At 29.1% G+C, this 19,136-nt stretch overlaps 2 protein-coding genes across 4 annotated transcripts in view; both read left to right on the top strand.

Moving 5' to 3' along the window:
- Positions 1-264: 264 nt before the first annotated feature.
- On the top strand, positions 265-4,770 carry LOC129962281 (uncharacterized). Its single transcript, XM_056076030.1, has 2 exons — positions 265-424; positions 3,863-4,770. Exons 1-2 carry the CDS (start codon positions 265-267, stop codon positions 4,768-4,770), a joined length of 1,068 nt encoding a protein of 355 aa, XP_055932005.1.
- A 4,996-nt stretch (positions 4,771-9,766) lies between these two features.
- The window catches only part of LOC129962708 (male-specific lethal 3 homolog), a 66,458-nt gene continuing 57,088 nt past the window's right edge, over positions 9,767-19,136 (top strand). For 2 of the 3 annotated variants that reach the window (XR_008783942.1, XM_056076657.1), the window contains exon 1: positions 9,767-10,039. Coding sequence is in view for 2 of the 3 variants with exons in the window: in XM_056076657.1 (XP_055932632.1) it covers positions 9,935-10,039 (105 nt within the window). In the remaining variant the exon portion in view is untranslated. The remainder of the gene's footprint in view (positions 10,040-19,136) is intronic. The other variant, XM_056076644.1, reaches the window with a different exon arrangement.

Here is a 19,136-nt window from a genome sequence, read left to right as displayed (position 1 = left end):
TCCCCAGCATTTAGTCAGTCTCTTTTCTTTTCGCCACATTGGGCTATATCTTCTTCCTCCTCAGCCGGTTCAAGTGGATGAGATGGTACTTCCGCCCCTGCGCCCGTTGTCCTACTCCCACACACGACCCTTCGATCACCCCTTTACTTCCTTTTCTCTCGCATGCTGCAAGAAGAGAGGGCAAGCATGTAAAAGAGAAATATTTTTTATAACCCAAAATATAAGGGGCCGAGGTGGCCTGCTTCCTTCGGGCGTTCTCTGAACATGTTTGAGAGAAATAGCCTGTTCACCAAATCTCCCCCGGGCCTTGCCGGCCCAAAAGATTCTTCATCGCCTTCGACCCTTTGTTTGCTCGCCGTGCAGAGCGAGAGAGAGAAAAAAGAGAAAAGGGAAGATCTTCCCAATCGTTCCCCAGGAAGACGGCGTAATCTCTCTTCTAGGGTGGACCGAAAGATAGGGAACGCCCTGGAGAAAGAGAATTGAGTGTCTCTTGCAAGTTTCATGCTCTCTTTTATCATGAAAGGGGGAGAGGTGGGGCGCACCCCCTCTCCCCATGCGGGATTGGAAGGGCAATGACCTCCCCATCTTAGAGCACCCCCGCAAGATCGAAAGAATAAAGAGATATGGGAAAACGTACCATCGCTTTTTTTCACCCCCCCCATCTTTTTTTTTGCCGCCTGCTGAGAGGAAGGAGGCAATCGACCCCCCCCTCTCCACACGTTTTTCCTTCCCGGCGTGTGCGCCCGATCGTGGGACTGCCGCTTTTTCTCCATTCTCTTTCTTTCCGCCCCCCCCCCAGGAGACTTCGAGGAACAGAAGAAAGGATACAGAAATGGGTGCATGGCTTCATCCAGGGTCATTTTCATTTAACCAAGCAGAGGCGGCGGTAGAGTCTTGCCGACGGGGGGGCAAGACATATCCGACAGGGGGGCAATCACAATTTCCCTAATTTGGTTAGAAAATAACTTATAATAATTAATTTTTACATTTAAGTAAAGGATATTAAGTATTTTTTAGCTTCTTTTTTATTGATATACTGACCTTTCTTTCATTGATAAAAATTTACAAAGATATTTTCAAAAAAAATGTTCTCAGTTTTTTTTTTTTTTTTTTTTTTTTACTGACCTTTAAAAAATTGTCAATATTTGAATCTATATTTTTATGAGATTCTTGAGATTTATTTGCACTAAGATCTAATTTTGGAAAAAATACAATTATATTTATTCTAGATTGCAGTATATAGATAGAAACACAGGCTGAGGTAGAATGCGGTGTCATTGTAAATTAAACAAATACATGTTCTCATCATGGAAGCTATTTAAAATGAATGTAGAAATTATATTCAAAAAGTTTTATAAAAGAAATTTTTTAGAAATCCAGCATGTTTAATAAACAGATTTTTTTCCCCCTCCTTTGTATAGTCTCCTACCTAAAATAATTTTTATAAGAATTGCAACAACGAGAGGGAATTCAGATATATTTCGAAACCGAGGCGAATAAGCGACCGCATACAACAAAAATTTAATATAATTCGGACACGAACGATATAGAATGCTGAAAAGATACAATGATGTTTCTTAAGAAAGTTTGGAAAGATATTTTGTAAAAATATGTACAAACTTAACTATTTTATGTAAGATTAAAAAATGTACGTGTGAAAAATGAGCGGCTTAAGCATTAGGTGTCCCATGTATTATGTATATGCTAAGAAACTATCAGACTTTAAAAGACAAAGCTTTTTATTAAAAAACATTTAGATCTAGAATATGAACTCCTCTATCTTCATTTTTAAGCACGTGTTCTTGTGGTTAAGTACTTGTTTCCCTCGAAGCTATTGCAAGCTAATATACCTCTAAAAAAATTATTTTTATCCCCTCAGTTGCATGCATTGGTTTTTCTTAACCACTTCGTATACAATGACGAGTTTGGATCGCGCATCGAATTACTAAATTTTTAATCTACAATTAAGTGAAAGTATTGAGTAATTTAAAATGCAAAAATCACTTGAAAACTCATCAGTGCCTCAAATGACTTTATATTATTTTAGGAATTAAAATAATAATAATTGTCCTTAATAAGATGTACCAGTTAAGTAAATTCGTATGTCAAGTTATTAATATATCATATACGAATATTCTATGAAAAATATTTTAATCAAGACATTATCATTTTATCAAGATATCTTTATTTAAAGTCTATTAAAAATTTAGAAGCACCAGAAATTATATAGATTTTACTGTAAAGAATATTTATTAAAAAATGTAAAAGAAGTTTTTTAAAAATACTTTTTCCGATTACATAGTTATAATACTGAATGCAGAATCTTAAGAATTTAGATGGTAATTTATTTAACAAATTTAGTACATACTTGGATAAGCTCTTAGCGTAGCTAAAAAGCTACCATAACATATATATTTATTTTTTGTCGTCATTTTCAGTCGGTAATATTTCTTTAATAATTGTAGCTAGTAAATTAGATTGCATAAAAAAGATATTTTACTGTTAAATAATTTACTATAATAAAATTTACTTATTCCAGTAATTTATAATGAATTCACATAACCTGGTTACAGCCACCTAACTCTTCTTAGAATGCATAAAACACAAGAGTATCGAGAGAAAAGAGTGTTTATTAAATTTAGTTTAACCATAAACTAGATTTTAATCAGAGAATTCTCAGTGAAGTAAAATAAAATAAATTTACCAATTCATCACCGAAGAAATAACAATTAGATAAAAAAAAATGATTCATTTTATAATCTAAAATCTCATAAAATGATTCATTGAATTCCGAATTAGAGAAAACTATCGTCCTATTCATGTTTATAATGGCACTTGACATGGACAAGTTCGCTGACCAAGTTAGCGATTTTGAGCCAAGGGAGCGTCTCTTGTTTTAGTAGCGCTATACTCTGTTTCACCCCAACTTGGCAGTATTGTAAAAGGTAGAAAATGTGACGCTCCGCGCTGGGAAAGAGTTCCCCATCCATTTTGACTTTAAAACAACTAAAATGCGCTGAAATTTATCAAATTATATCATAAATTACAGATATCGTTTTTTTTATCAGCATGTATTTAAAATTATTCTCAAGTTAGAAGTGCTTATCTGTTAAATATTTTGTAAATAAAGCGAACGAATAAAACCAAAAGATTGACATAATGAATTCCACTTTGTAGAACCGGTCTCCAAGGTCAAATATTTGGCGCGCTTCTCTTGTACGCCCTCGCCAGCTATTCATTTAGTTCTCACCGTTATTATCATCACACGTACTTTTTTTGCTCTCGCTTTTTAATTAACTGATATTTTTTGATCTTGTTAATCACATTCATTTTCGATTGTTGATATTTATTCAAGTCGTCATTTCTAAAATGTCTGAAAAAGTGTTATCACCGACTACTCTCTATACACCTTCAAGACGAGGGAAACCAATAAAAAGTGCAGCACGTAGAAACATATTAAATGTTTATTCTCGACTCCGAGAAGAAAACCCTCAAGACTCTATCAATCAAATCGTTGACAAAGTTTCGCATCTTACGGGCGTTTCACAAAGAACAGTTTTCCGTTTGAAAAAAGAAAAAAAGGCATCCAGTCCTTTAAGTACCCCTGGAAAGAAGCGACCAGGCTTAGAAGGTAAACAATCAAGACTTATAAAATATGATGACTTTACCTTATCCTGCATTCGACGAAAAATTCATGCATTTTTTCGTAGAAATGAGATCCCAACATTAGATAAAGTGTTAAAAGTTGTGAACGATGATAGAGATATCTTTTCGAAAAACATCAGCAGAACAACGCTTTACAGAATATTGAAAGACTTGGGATTTTCTTTTGAAAAAAGAAAAACACAAGCGTTACTCCTAGAGAGACAAGATATTATTTTGTGGCGGAGGAATTATTTGAGAAAAATTGCTCATTATAAGAAACAAAACACGCCCATTTATTATCTTGATGAGACATGGGTAAATGAAGGCCATTCTCAGAGTCGAGTATGGCAAGATACTAAAATTAAAAGTAGCTACGAAGTCTCCTCTTCAAATTTAACAGTAGGTTTGTCGGCACCAAAAGGAAAAGGAAGGAGACTCATTATTACACATATTGGAAGCGAAGAAGGTTTCGTCCGTGATGCAGCTGAGATTTTTATTAGGAAAAAAACTGGTGACTATCATGACGAGATGAATGGTGATCATTTTGAAAAATGGCTAGAAAGTGTTCTTCCTAAACTGAAGAAAAACAGCGTAATCGTAATGGACAATGCTTCTTATCATTCTGTAAAAATGGAGAAAATTCCTACAAGTTCTTGGACTAAAAAGTCTATTCAAGAATGGTTATCCCAAAAGCATATTTCATGGGATAAAGACATGATTAAAATCGAACTTTTGCAGAAAGTTTCTGAAGTGAAACATTTTTATGATATATATCGAGTAGAAACTATTGCAGAAAAATATGGACATACAATTTTGAGATTGCCACCTTACCACAGCGAGTTAAATCCTATCGAGATGATTTGGAGTCAAATTAAAGGACATGTTGCACGCGAAAATAAAACTTTTAAGCTTAATGATGTAAAGGAGCTCGTAATCCAAGCAATACAAAAAGTAACAATTGACAATTGGAAAAAATGCATTAACCATGTAACAACAAAAGAGAAAGAAATGTGGGAAATTGACGGACTTGTAGAGGAAGTATGCGAAAACCAAAATTTAATAATTTCCATGAACAGTGATTCAAGTGACAGTGAGGCAGAACTAATGAGTGCTGATGATTTTTGATGTCTCATTTATAATTTATATTATAATTAATATATTTTTTAAATGTTCTGAATAACTTTAGTAAGTATGTTTTTTTTTCCCCATAAAATAATTTATTTCTCTTGATATTCTCAATTACTTCGAATTTTAATATTTTACGATTTTTATAATACAATAATTTACGATATTCTGAATATTTAGCGTATTTATATATTTGTAAATACTTGATTTTCTGGATTAAATTAATAATGTTTGATTTTTAAATTTGATTTTCATGAATATATATATATATATATTTATATATATATATATATATAATATGCAAAATTATTTATTATTAATATAAATACGTTAATTATTGTATTAATTCGAAAATTTAAATTTTTAAAAATTTCTTCCTTTTGTTAATTTTTAGACTTTATTGAGAAAACCGTAAAACATTTTGAAAAAAATCTCAGTTTAACGTTACTTTTTATTAAGCACTGCATATTGTTTCATCGCAAATAATGTCATACATTGTTATTAATGCAAGGCTTATTACTCAAAACCATTATTATATTTTGTTTAACAGTTCTAAACTTCAATCTCTGAAAAATCAACTTCTTGATATTGAATATTCAGTCAAGAAATAAAAACTTTAGCCACTCTCACTTATGCATTGCTTTCAATTATGTGGGATTTTAATAGTCATTCAATCGCGTATAAATAAGTATAAACTTAAAATGAAATTATTTTAATAAATCAGTAAAGTTACGAACCAATAATATTGAACAAAATAATGAAAATAAGGTAAGAATTAATTCTGATTTAAAATGACAATCTAATAAAGTAAATAAATATTTATTATTTGGCGAAAAATTTGGGCGATAAAGTTTCGCCTAGCGATCTACATTTCTTGTAACTTTGTATTTTAAAGTAACCCAGTTCCCTTGACAACGACTGCGATTCGGCATGCGTAGAATATTCACTACTGCCAAGTTAGGGTGAAACAGAGTATAACTAGGGCCAAGAGTATGTTTTAGCTACTCGCGCATCACATTCGCTTGTACATCCCCTTTTTAGAGGGGGGCACATTCACACATCTCACAGGTAGAACAGATGAAGAACAACCATGCCCGATCTGGGACTCGAACCCAGGACGCCCACGTCACGGGAAGAGGCGCTACCCCTATGCCAGGACGCCGGCCCTATATCTTGTGAAATATAAAAGTATTTTTCCTTAATAATTCCACTTGCAAATAATCGAAGTACTCGATAAAAAATTTTTTTCTCATAACTTATGATAACATCTTAGCCGAAAGACAAATATAAATCGGCAAAAATGTGACTTCTTACTCACTTGACACGTTGTCGGTTATTCTGCCAAAAGTAATGCAAATTATTAGCCGAATGAACATTTACACAAGATGTCTGAAAATTAGCGAACTTCCATCGTATTCAGTTCATAGTCGGCAGAGTGAGATAACTTATTCACCCTGTCGGATATACTGCCAAAAGTAATGCTAATTAGAAGCTTGATGAACGACATTTCAATCAAAAGCCTGAAAATGTGCGAATTTAACTTCTACATCTATCAAATTGCGTTCATAGTCAGGCGATCAAAAATCGTCCTCAAAATGCGGCACCTTATTGACCTGCCACCCTATTGATTATTTTACCAAACATAATCAAACCGCTTTAACAACTACTTAATTGTTTACAACATATTAATTTTAAGATGGTTTTTAAATTTTCATATTCGAGAATGTGTGCTTTTCCACAACCATTTTGAAGTAGTAAAAATTTTGCCGACGAAACTCTCAATCTCTCGCCGACAGGGGGGGTCGCATATATATATATATATATAACTGTTTTAGTCAATGAAAAATATTCAGCATAATGGTTTCTTTTCCTTTCTAAACTAGAAATTCTGAAGAGAAAAATTTATCTTCTGTTAAAATTTTAATAAAATAAAATAAATAAATTTGATAGAATCGAATAAATATTACTAGATTTAGGTAAAATAATGAGTCCGTATTTTTTAAGTAATAACGATTTTTTGGTGTACAAGTTTAAAATGCGCCAACAAGTGGAAAATTAATTTAAAAATTACTATGAAATTTTTAAATATATAAAAATAAATACTAGAAATGTAATGAACGAAGATTTATAAATTGATAGCATTATTCGTTAGTACCATACATAATTAAAAAATCTGATTGACTTATATTTTGCATTCTCTTTCCATTTAATTTTTATTCATTAGAATGTAATGAAACGAATACTTACACTTTCTGCTTTGGAAACTCGTTTGAAAGGATTTAAGTTAATTACTTTATTACTTTATGTTTGTACAATGTAAAGTTCAGTAACAAGAATAAAGCCGAATAAAATATATTTTATGATAACATTTTTAAAAGATTATCTGAAACTTAAAATGAATAATTATAATGTCTACAGGGGCAAAAATAAAAAAAAAAAGCATTCCTTATCCTGGAAGGCTTGAACCTGCGACGTTTGCGCTAAGATTCCAGCGTTTGACCGAACAGGTCAAATGCACTTATGGCAAATAGAGTTAAAATATAGAAAATAAACTAATTTTGCTTTAATTTTAATGATAGTTGAGTTGGTAGACAAATCAGTGAAAATAAAATTATATCAATAAAATTATTAACAAGTTAAAACTTTTGTATATTGACACCAAATCCCTAAAAATTGGAAGAGGTTGTTTAAGGTTTCTTGATGATGAATAAGACATTTTCTAAAACACGGAGCTAATAAGGAAAGGCAGTTTAATTAAAATTGCCATTTTACCATTAAACACTTCAGTGAGCAAATTGTCCCTAGAAAAGATAAACAAATTCATGGAGAGACCGCACCGAAAATCAATTAGAACAGTACAAAGACATTGCATGCCTATATCGAAATACCGAAAAGTGGGGCAAATAACTCATGAAATTTCATAATTAAAAGTACAAGAACAAAATATAAACCATTTTTGTAAAAATTGTTAATTAATACTATTTTTATTAATTTTAATCCAAATTTGGGCAGATGAAATTAATTAATAGAATCATTACTTTAATTAATTATTAAATTGTTAAAATTTCAATAATTAATAAAGTAATTTTAGGCAATGATTCCATTTAAATATCCGATCTGGACTTCCGATTTGAAGCGTAGTTCCGGAATCGCAGCCGGTTTTTACTACGATTCCGGATCCGTGAAGTCATTGGCTGCGTGTCGTCTCTAATGGCTAATCTCACGAATGGAAAATTGTAATTAACAATCGTTACAAAAACGTTACGCGCGGATTGTTTAATAACTGTCACAGAAGCGTGATTGAGGACATTGGAAACCTATTCCCTTTAAAAACATTTTTTTGACGGTATGTCCTGGAAAGTAGCAAAAAACAGATGCATTCATCTTTATTGTTTATAAATAGGTTATGTAATTGTAATTTAAATTTTCTTTATATATTACCATAAGAAAAATAATCATCATTAAATATCATGATTTTTTTGTATGATTTATTTAACATGAAAAATTTAATTTAAATACCAATGCATTTTCTGCTTTTTAATTATTTTTTATTGTGTGCATGGGTTGTGTAACTAATTCATTTCTTAATTAATAATTAATTTCCTTTATAATAATTAATTCTTTGAATTAAATAAATTATATAGACGAATGTATAGTTGATTGAAATAATTAAATATATATATATATAATTTATATTTTATGCTATGTAATTTATTCTTTGAATTAAATAAATTATATAAACGAATGTAAAGTTGATTGAAATAATTAAATGAATACAAAAAATAAGGTGTGCGAGTCAATTGATTTGAGGGACTACCAGTGTTTGATGTGCCGGTTTAATACAACAAAAGCAAAATAAATAAATAAAAGAAAATCAACTCATTTTTTCAAATTTTTTTTTCTCAGCAGTAAACTTGCTTTATTCTCTGCTGACTCAACAACTGTCTCTAAGAAAAAATTGGTCTAATAAGACTGAGGCCCATTGCCTTTCCTTTACGACTCTGAAGGGCCAAAATTAAGGGAGTGGCAATAACATAAATTGGCTGTTAATGGAAGGTTAATCATAAAAATTCTGATACCAAACAACTAAGAGGGAAAGAGAATTTTTGAATCATTTTGCACAATGCCATTAAATCAAACGATGAGAAAGATGGGGATTTAACTTTAAAAAAGTAGAAATCAATTGGATAAATTGAAACTTAAGGGCTACTTTTAAATGAGAAATCATAGTGGGTAGAATTAAATTATTAGTCATAGCCCACTGGGAAAAAGGAAAATGGTGCAAAATAACTGCAGAAAATTTATAAATCCGAGAATAATCTGAAAAATACAATTTTTCAGATTATTCTTATATTTAAAAAATATATATTTACAAAAAAGAAATCCGAGAAACAGTTTATGATGGTGATTTTTTTTAAAATTTTTTTGTTCTATAGTTGAAAAATTAAAAATATAGCTATTTGAATTAGTTATAATTTAAGAGAAACCAATGATAATTATATCATAATCATCAAAATGCGAGGACAACAGATACGCCTCATAAAATAACGAGATTTTTTCTTATAATTTTAACAATTTTTGCGAGAAATATCAAAAACATACAATATTTGGCACAAATTAAAACATTAGCCCATTTAGATTCATTGAAGAAACTAATAATCTGGCTGATTTTTTTTTTTTTTTTTGTTTGTTACCTTTAAGCAGGCTTTTGCCTGCACCAGACTTCATTTTGAAAACAGTGGATACTTAGTGAAGACTATCCATTCGAAGAAATTTAGCAAAAAAATTGGTATCCGATTGGGCAAGGCATGATGCTTATTCTCTTTTCGTCATCACTATAACAACAAAATTACGTGCGACTCATCTCTCTTTCTTCAAAGGTTCTTCCGTCTCTTTATTCACCACGTTCCCGTACCGCAGCTTTGTGGACCGGTCACATAAGTCGGTTCCGGCACCTATCGTTTCTTTTATCGTATCGACACAGCAGTCCGATTCAGAAAGAACGACGCATCACTTATATCTTGTAAGGAATCGCCGGAGATTCTGTCAATAACATTATTCTCTTCATGAGATTTATATTGGAAATAGTAAATAGAGTAGATTATAAAATTACTGTCAATTAATTTCTCATCGCATTTGTCTTGATATTTAAAAAGTGATAATAATGGGAGTTGCCACAAGAGGAGTAAAGTTTAAATTTGCTGCTGGGGAAAAGGTTTTGTGCTACGAGCCAGATCCTACCAAAGCCAAAGTGCTTTATGAATCCAAAGTAAGAGTATGAAAATACTATTGATTATTTGTTTCGGATTAATGAGGATTTAAGTAAATTTTACTTTCAAGTGGTTACTATTTGGTATAATACATCCTATTTTAACAATAAAATTTCATCAAAATTTTTTTCCCGCCGCTGTTTGAATATCAACAGATGCTTGCTTACATAATGATCAAAGGAAAATGCTATTATTGTCTCAAAGAGTTGATTTTCAGCATTTGAGAGATGAAAAAATGCGTCTAAGGACATGATTGTGAAACTATTTTATTTATATTAATATTTTTACTTTACAAAAAAAATTGTTAACAGCAGATTCTATCTGAAACTTCTGAATGTTGATTATCAAGTGGCTCTTCCTGAAATCCTTCAAAATAATATAGTTATGGATACAATTTGTGAAATGCCTTTCACACTGCAAGACTCCAATACAGGAGATAGAAAATCCAAAGATTGACTTTAAATTCATAACCTGTTGACTAGTTGCATATTCCACCTGCCTTTACTGTCCTGTCTTACAGTTTTGGGAGGCAATGATATTATTTTAAAAATTATTTTGGTTTTATTTTTGAAATTTTATGAAAAGTATTTTATTGTTGAAGAGTGTAATGAAATATTTTCAAAATTCTTATTCATAAATTGCTTTTTTGTACTTCATTATTCCTTGGAATGTAATCAAATTTACAGTTATATAAATATTTAATTTGATATATTTTGGAAATGTGACAACTTAGGTTGATTTTACAATGAGATTTACTACTCTTCTGTTTCTTTCTGAATAACTTTTTTCAAGTGCTTCAGGTTTATTTTCAGTGTACATTTTAATATTTGAACTTTTTGTTTTGTGATTAGATATTTTTGGGGCATATTAAATAAACAGGAAATTCTGTTCAATCTGTAATCACTGCATTGAAATCAATTAATTCACTTCTAAATAGTGAGTGTTTTTTTTTACTCCCCCCCCCCCCCCCCGAAACTATATAATATTTCATGAATCAAGTTGCAGATGCAATAAATAAGTCTATCGTATAAAATGAATTTTCTCATTGGCAGAGAGTTTCAATGGAAATCGCATAAGAATGTCTTGATGTATAAAGTATATAAACAACTGTCATGAAATATTTTTAGATTTTTTTTTTGTTGCTTAAGTTAATATTTTATTTTGATATCTGTATCGCATATTAAAAGAGCAGCCACACTTTGCTGATTCTTGAATTAGGTCAATATGATCAACATATCTTTTTTATGTATATGCTATCTTCTATATTATTTTCATTTCATTTATTTTCTTCATCTGTTTATAGAAATATACTCTTTATAAATCAACTTATTTCCTTCCTTTAGACGACCATTAAAATCTCCTTTCATTAATTTAGATAAAATTTGCTTTATTTTGTATTGGTTGCCACTTTGTAAGAGCCACTTTGAAATTCATGTGTACACAAATTGAATTAAATTATCATTGTGGAAAAGAATTTTTTGTTTTGGTTAGCAGAGTTTGAAGTATTGTATGGAAATTTAAACTTGATTTAACTGAAAATGGGGCAACAGCCAATGCAATAAATGCATTGGTTGGATATAAACAGTGCAGAAGTCAAGATTTAAAAAATATTTTCCAGGTTCAAAAAATTAGAAACTTTGAAATTTTTTGGAACTTTATTAAAAATAGCTTTTTTGAAAAATGCTTCTTTCGATTTGGTTTTCAATACTTGCTCCCAGATATTTTTGATGAACCTTCCTAATTAACTTAGTAAACTTGAGGATCCAGTTTTTGATATATTTAATAATTTTTAAAAAAATCAACAAAAATTTGTGCATTTTTTTTTTTAAATTTTGGATGTTTTTACTTTTTTTTTATTAAAAATTTTTGTTGCAAATTCATCCTAAATTTTATTAGATTAATATTTAAGAGATAACAGAAAAAATTTCAAATATTTTGAATGAAATGTGTTACATTTTTATCATTTTGTTGGAGACAGTGTTTCAGAAATATAAAACTGAAAAACAAAAAGTTTTAAGCCTTTCTAGTGTACTGGTAACAAAAGAGAACAATAATTTTAAAATTTTCTTAAAAAAAACTTTTTTAGGTTTTGCAGTGGGAAAAATTAAAATTTTTCCCACTGTAAAACCTAAACCATACAAGATTAAATAAGCAAAATAAACTTAACAAAAATATGTAGTTACTCAAATTTTTGAAAAGACTAAGTATTTAAAATGCATTCTAAATCCAAGATCATGTATGTCAAATAATTTTTTTTTGTCAGCTTGATGCAAAATGACACGAGGTATAATTGGAAAAAAGTTTTTAAATGAAATATTTACTACTTAATATCATACAATTGTAAAATATTGTTTTATTAGTATAATATAATTTGCCTTATTTGTGATTAAAATTTTTCAAAGAGAAGAATTTTTTTTAGAAAGGAAAATTTCAGCTTCACACTTTCTTTTAAAGCATATAAATTTTATATTCATAAAAAATTGTTAAATCTTTTCTCTTTAAGGTGGTTGGAATAGCTTTGTTTAATAATTTTGGTAAAAAATAAACAAGTGTAGGAAATTTGGTTAGAATAATAAATTTCTTTATATTCAGGTAATATTAATACATTTAGATAGTTTCCAAACACTTAAAATGTTAATTGATATTGACCATTGTTTAGAAACTGAATTTGTAATGTTCAATTCATTTTAGGCAGGCTGAATTTTTTGAGCGCTAAGCAATTCATGTTCTTTTCAACAGAAATTTTTTAGGCAAAAAAGAAAAGTAATGAAAAACATTAGTTATTAAATTTGATTGTTTACACAAATTATAACAAGTCAGGCAATTATATTGTAATTATATATCATCATATATAATTACAAATCAAAAATAAATTATATCAAATTATAACAATAAAGAGCCACTTTGAAATTCATGTGTACACAAATTGAATTAAATTATCATTGTGGAAAAGAATTTTTTGTTTTGGTTAGCAGAGTTTGAAGTATTGTATGGAAATTTAAACTTGATTTAACTGAAAATGGGGCAACAGCCAATGCAATAAATGCATTGTGTGTGAAATGCCAATTCTTTTTACATGGCATCTGTGTTGTGAAAAGGCATTTGTCCAGTCTCTTCATTTGAAACATTTGACATAAATAATTTGTTTTCATATTGCACTGATTTTTTTGTGGTGTTGCAACCATGTGGCTTATTGAAGATTTTAAGTCCATATAATAGTGTTGTAAATTGTGGAAAGATATACATCTTCCATAACATTATAAAAATGGTTTCCTGATCAACAGTTTTGACATTAAGACAATTAATCTTTTAATGCAATTTCATAATGTACTGACTATAAAAAAAAGTATCTAGATATTGCTTATTATTCTGAAGCAAGTTATTGCATAATAAAGCTGTAAATGTCTTTTGTTGTAGAAACATGTTCTTTATAAGTATATGAGATATTTTTTTTTCTCTAAGGTGTCAACTTCATATTTAGATTTAAATAAACACAATTTTTAAAATAGCATCAATTAATTTAGAATATGTATCCAAACTCTCTGTTTAAAATAGATCCAATATGTATAACATTTTTAATTTTGAATAAATAGTTTGGGAATTACAAAAAAAAATGGAAATTTTCAATTTCAGACAGTACATGAGATTTCCATTTTTTTAAAAAAATATATAAATATAAGGAATTTTTGACATAAATCTTATTTTGTATTATAATACTCAATAAGAAAGATAAAAAAATAGACTTTTAAAAAAATATATTTTTTATTAATTACTAAATTTATAAATTAAAACTTTTTGAATAGAAACTCGCTAAAATTTTGATGCTGATTGAAGGAACAAGGTCTAAATTATTTTTGTGACAAATTTTATACATTTCTGTTAAGTGTATTTTGATATGTAGTAATAACCAAAAACTTACAGAACAAAAGGACTTTCCATTCTTTAGGAGGAATGCTAACTAATAGCAGGGGTGTTTGTGCTCCGGGGAAACCCCGGAATTCCGGGGATTTTGAACTTCGATACCCGGAAATTCCGGGGATCGTCGTTCAAAAGGAAGTAGGAATAATAATGAATTATTTATTTTGATCTGGGTAATTTTGTTTGCTTTGAAAGCAGAAAACGCAAGGTCAGTGTGTGTGGTGAAAACTTTTCCTTTCTTTCTCCAAAGGCAGTGATAATGCGTGAAAAGGGGGAAAAAACTTCTTTTTTGTTCTTTCCTTATTGCGAGTTATGACTCATTCCCCCGGTTCTCGGACATTCTCTTCTGGATTCTTTTCGGCAAGTAGGCGCGGCAGAAAAAAAAGGGAGAGACTTCGTTCGACCAGATGTGCGATCACGTGACCTGGGTTCAAAGGTCTTAATTTTGCAAAAAAAGTAATTCATTGAACTTTTATAATTAGGTCATTCAATACTTCATAATTGTAATTTTTCATTTCTCCCCCCCCCCCTTCTCGAAACTCCAAAATGTCGGTAGTAAGTCCGTAAAAGTTTCAGGGGATTTTTTGGGGTCCCACAAACACCCCTGTAATAGGGATAAAAAAGTCACTAAAATGCAATGGGAAACAACCATTTTTATTTTTGAGGTAAATGCAAAAGCAGGATGGATAAAGACGGCGGCAGAAGTTTTCCGACAGGAGGGCAACATTAATCTGATTGGGGGGCAGGCATAGTTTTTCTAATGATTCTAGTTTGATTTCAACATAACTTATAATAAATAATTCGAATTTAATTAAAGCCAGTTAATCATTAATTAGCTCATTGAAATTCTTCAGCATCTTAATTTTCTGTTATTTAAATACTGATCCTAATTTTTCTCTCATTGTTAAAAATTTAATAAGTTATTTGTAAAAAAAAATGTTTTTCTTAATTTTTTTTATTGAGATTTTGATTTCTTTGATTTGATTTGAATCTTTGACCATCAAAAAATTGAGACCATTTTTAATGGGAATCTTAAGATTTAATTGCACACAGATTTCTTGAAAAAAATATATGGTTATATTACATTCTAGATCTTAGTATATATATATATATATATATATATATATATATATATATATATATATATATATATATATATATATATATATATATATATATATATATATATATATATATATATATATATAAACACAGATTGTAACACTAAATCTCTTTAACTGGAATCATAGAAATATTTAATTGGACTTTGATGAAGAATACGTTTTTTACTACTTTGAATTTGGTTTGAATTTAACAGGATGCTTAATCTTCTGGATCTTTTTTAATACTTATAAAATGCTTCTATAATTGGAAAAATTAATTAATCGAACAGAAATATAGTAATTTATAAATGCCTAATCTTAGATAACGATAACATATGTAAAGTAAAGTAACTAAATTTAAAAATTCATAAGAAGTTTTCTTGATTAGCTAATTTTCTTGAAAGTGAACAATATTTCTAAAATCTGAAGCAAATAAGCTCATGTGCACGAACAAAAATTGACAACTATTTGGTCTACTGTATAGATAAATGGCGGGAAAAATACGATGATGTTGGCCGGAGAAAATGTTTTGTAAATATATGTACTAACTAATTCATTTACTTATTGCTTAGTATGATATGAAAAATGCACACGTGAAAAATGAATTTCTTAAAAATTAGATTTCCTGTTTACTTATTTATATATGTGTAAATAAGTAAAAACCAACTTAAACTAAAAACTTAAAACTAATGCATTTTGTTGAAAAACGGTAAAATCTTGAATTTTAACTTCACTATTTTCATTTTTAAGGACTTGTTCTTATTGTTAAATATTTTATTCCCTTCGAAGCAACTGCTTGTTAATATCCCCCCTCCCCCCCAAAAAAAAAGGTTTTTCGCCCTTCATTGCATGTATTGTTTTTTTTTTAAATGTGTTATATATGAATATTATTCATAGAATATGTGAATATTCTATGAATAACTATTTTAATCATTATTTTATTTAGACATTATTATTCAAAATCTATTCAAAATTTTAAGGCATTTACAATTAATTATATAGTTTTTGTAATGAAGAGTAATAGAACGAAAAATTGGAGAAGGGGCTAAAATTACATTTCCCCATTCCATACTTATAATATTAAGTATATAGAATCTGAAAAATTTAGGCTCTAATTCATTTAACAAATTTAGTACAAGCTTGGAAAAGCTTGCTTTTTTTTTTTTAGTGTAGTTAAAAGGGTACTGTACGCAATATATATATATATATATATATACTTATATTTTTTGAATTTGTAATTATTAATTAAAAACTAACTTTACCGCGCCAAAAAAATCCTTTCATTTTCCCCACCGCCAAATGATTAAGGCTTCAGTTTTTTCTCCACGCTAATGAGGCTAGGCTTAACATTTTTCGACCGATTATTTCAAACGATTCTGTCTATTTTCTAAATGTTTGATGCATTTAAAATTAAACATTGCTAATTAATCGATCTTTCAGATTCATTCTGAAGTAATTTTGAATTAAAATAAAACAGAATTAAGGAAATTTAAAATTTTTAATCTGCATAGCGTTACCCCAACTGGCGTAGAAAAATCACGCATTTGCGTTACCGTATCTGGCTATGAAAATTCACACATGCGCATTGTGTTCTGATTGTTGACAGCTATTATCAACGGATGCGGACTTGACTTAAAATATTTTTAGGTTCGTTGTATGCTTTTGTAATTAAATTGTATTTGTGTTAGTTATATATTTTTTGTATATGCTTATAGTTTTAAGTACATCGTTTTTTAAGTAATTTTTTTAACCTGTTTTCAACCGATTATTTTAAACGATTTGTTTTATTTTCTTAGTGTTTGATGCATTTAAAATTAAACATTGTTAGTTAATCGATCTGCTCATGATGAATCTGAGAAAATTTTGTTGACAAATTCTTGAGATATTACATAAATCAGGAAAGATATTCTTTAGTGCCCATAAAGTTTAAACGCTCAGTGACTGTTTTCAGTAATCATATTACAAAAAAATACTTTGTTTCAGTAAAAAATATTATTATATTAATTGCAGATTAATCCTTTCCACTTTAAATAAAGTTATAAATTCTACGGGAGCTAACAGAAAATTAGAGAGATACATATTACGTTATGACTGAAGGCATTTATAATATTATGAGTGAATTATATGACTATCAAAATTTGAAGTTTTAATATATTTTGATGAAGAAGCTATTAAAGTAAGAATTGCATAAAATATTTAATTATTAAAATTTTAACGAATATTAAGATTGGCGAAAAAGCTGGTCGCCAAAGGCGGCTAGTATATATATATATTTAATTTGTCGTCAATTGCAGTTGATCAAATTTCACCAATGAAATAATTGCAGCTTAATAAATTTAGATTGCAAAAAAGATATTTTACCTACTGCTAAACAAACCTAATTAACAATTTACTTATCTCAGTGATTTATAGTGGATTCACTTAATTTGGCAACAACAAAGCCGCTCTTCTTAGCATGCATATTTCAAAAGTGTGTCGGCAGTAATTTCTTGGGTTTTATTTAATTTACTTTAACCAGATTTTAGTCAGAGAATTTTCTTGATAAAATCATCATAATAGATTAGAAAAAATCTTGCAAATTCATTACCGAAGAAGTAACATTTGGATGAATAAAATGACGATTCTTTTCCGAACTATTCAGTGATTTCTGAATCAGGGAAAAGAACCTTATCTCCTATTCATGTATTAAAGAAATGCTTAACTTTTTGTAATAATTTCACCGATAGGGGATCGAAATAATGGATGAAAATAAAAACTTATTATTATTTTTTTTTATAAATCATGATATCTAGCAGAACGATAAAAAATAATCTGCAAAAATTCGACATCTTATATTTATTTATTTTCCTTTCCTTTTTTTTCCTTTTCTTTTGAAATCGAATGAACGATCTCTGAATCAAATATCTGAAAATCTGCGAACCTAACGTCATCGACATCAGTCGCGTCCAGTTTTTAGTGGGCAGACCAAAAATTATCAGCAAAATGCAACATTTTTTTCGACTATCATCTTGCTGGTTTTATTGCCAGAAGTAAGACAAATTATAATTTGAATGAACGAATTTAAATCAGATGTCTAAAACTATGTGCATTTTGATATGGTCGACATCTGTCGCATTGATTTCTTAAAGGACAAACCGAAATGAATCGGCAAAATACGACATCTTATTGACATGCCACCCTTTAACTGTTTTGACAAATATAGACATTCTGCCGACTCAAGCAATTACTAGGATATATATATATATATTATAATATATTAACTTTAAGGTAGTTTTTATATTGTCATATTTGTTGATGCCCAGTTCGTCGCAACCGTACCGAAGTAATGGAGATTTTTCCAATAAAATTCTCGTTTTCTCACCGACGGGGGGGGCGGTTATCGACAGGAGGCAATAGTCCCCATTTCTTCCTTTCTAACACTGTCTCTTTTGAGGAGAAAGTTGATATATGTATTCTACGTAGATTTCAGACGGTTGTTTTGTTTCAATAATTATATTTGCAGAAATGATGTTTGAGGTCTTAAATTAATGTAAAAAGCGCAGAAGTCAATTTTTGTGTTAAGCATAAATTTACACTTTGTTAAATGTATATATGAACTAAACATTATAGAATTAAAAAAAAAAAAAAAAAACTCCTTCTAATTGGATAATAGATTGTCGCTAGATTTTGACAAAATATATTTTTAAAGAAAGGAAAGAAAATTTTGAAAATGTTTCAGTAATTTAATTGTACTTACTTAATATTGTTTCTGGTAAAAAGAAATTATGCTTAAAAATGATTTAAAGTATCATTTAGTTGAAACTTGAAAGTGCAGATCTATTTATATTTCAATTATGGAGGAATGTTTTTAAAAACCAATTATCATTTACATTTCAGCTGTCTTAAAATCTTTTTTAATTTCTGTAAGTTTTAGCAATATGAAACTTTTACAGAGTTCTTGATAATTTTAACGAATATGCTTCTAAAATACTTTTTGACTATTATTTATTTATTTAATTGTAATTAAATAGGCAAATAAAAGCATGCAATTCAAATTCTTATTTACTATTTTCATTGCTCCTTAAGGAAGCATAAA

This window comes from Argiope bruennichi, chromosome 1 (assembly GCF_947563725.1).
Source record: "Argiope bruennichi chromosome 1, qqArgBrue1.1, whole genome shotgun sequence".
In the NCBI taxonomy this organism is placed as follows: domain Eukaryota; kingdom Metazoa; phylum Arthropoda; class Arachnida; order Araneae; family Araneidae; genus Argiope; species Argiope bruennichi.
Note: the sequence above shows the minus strand (reverse complement) of the source record. Positions and strands in the feature narration are given on the sequence as shown.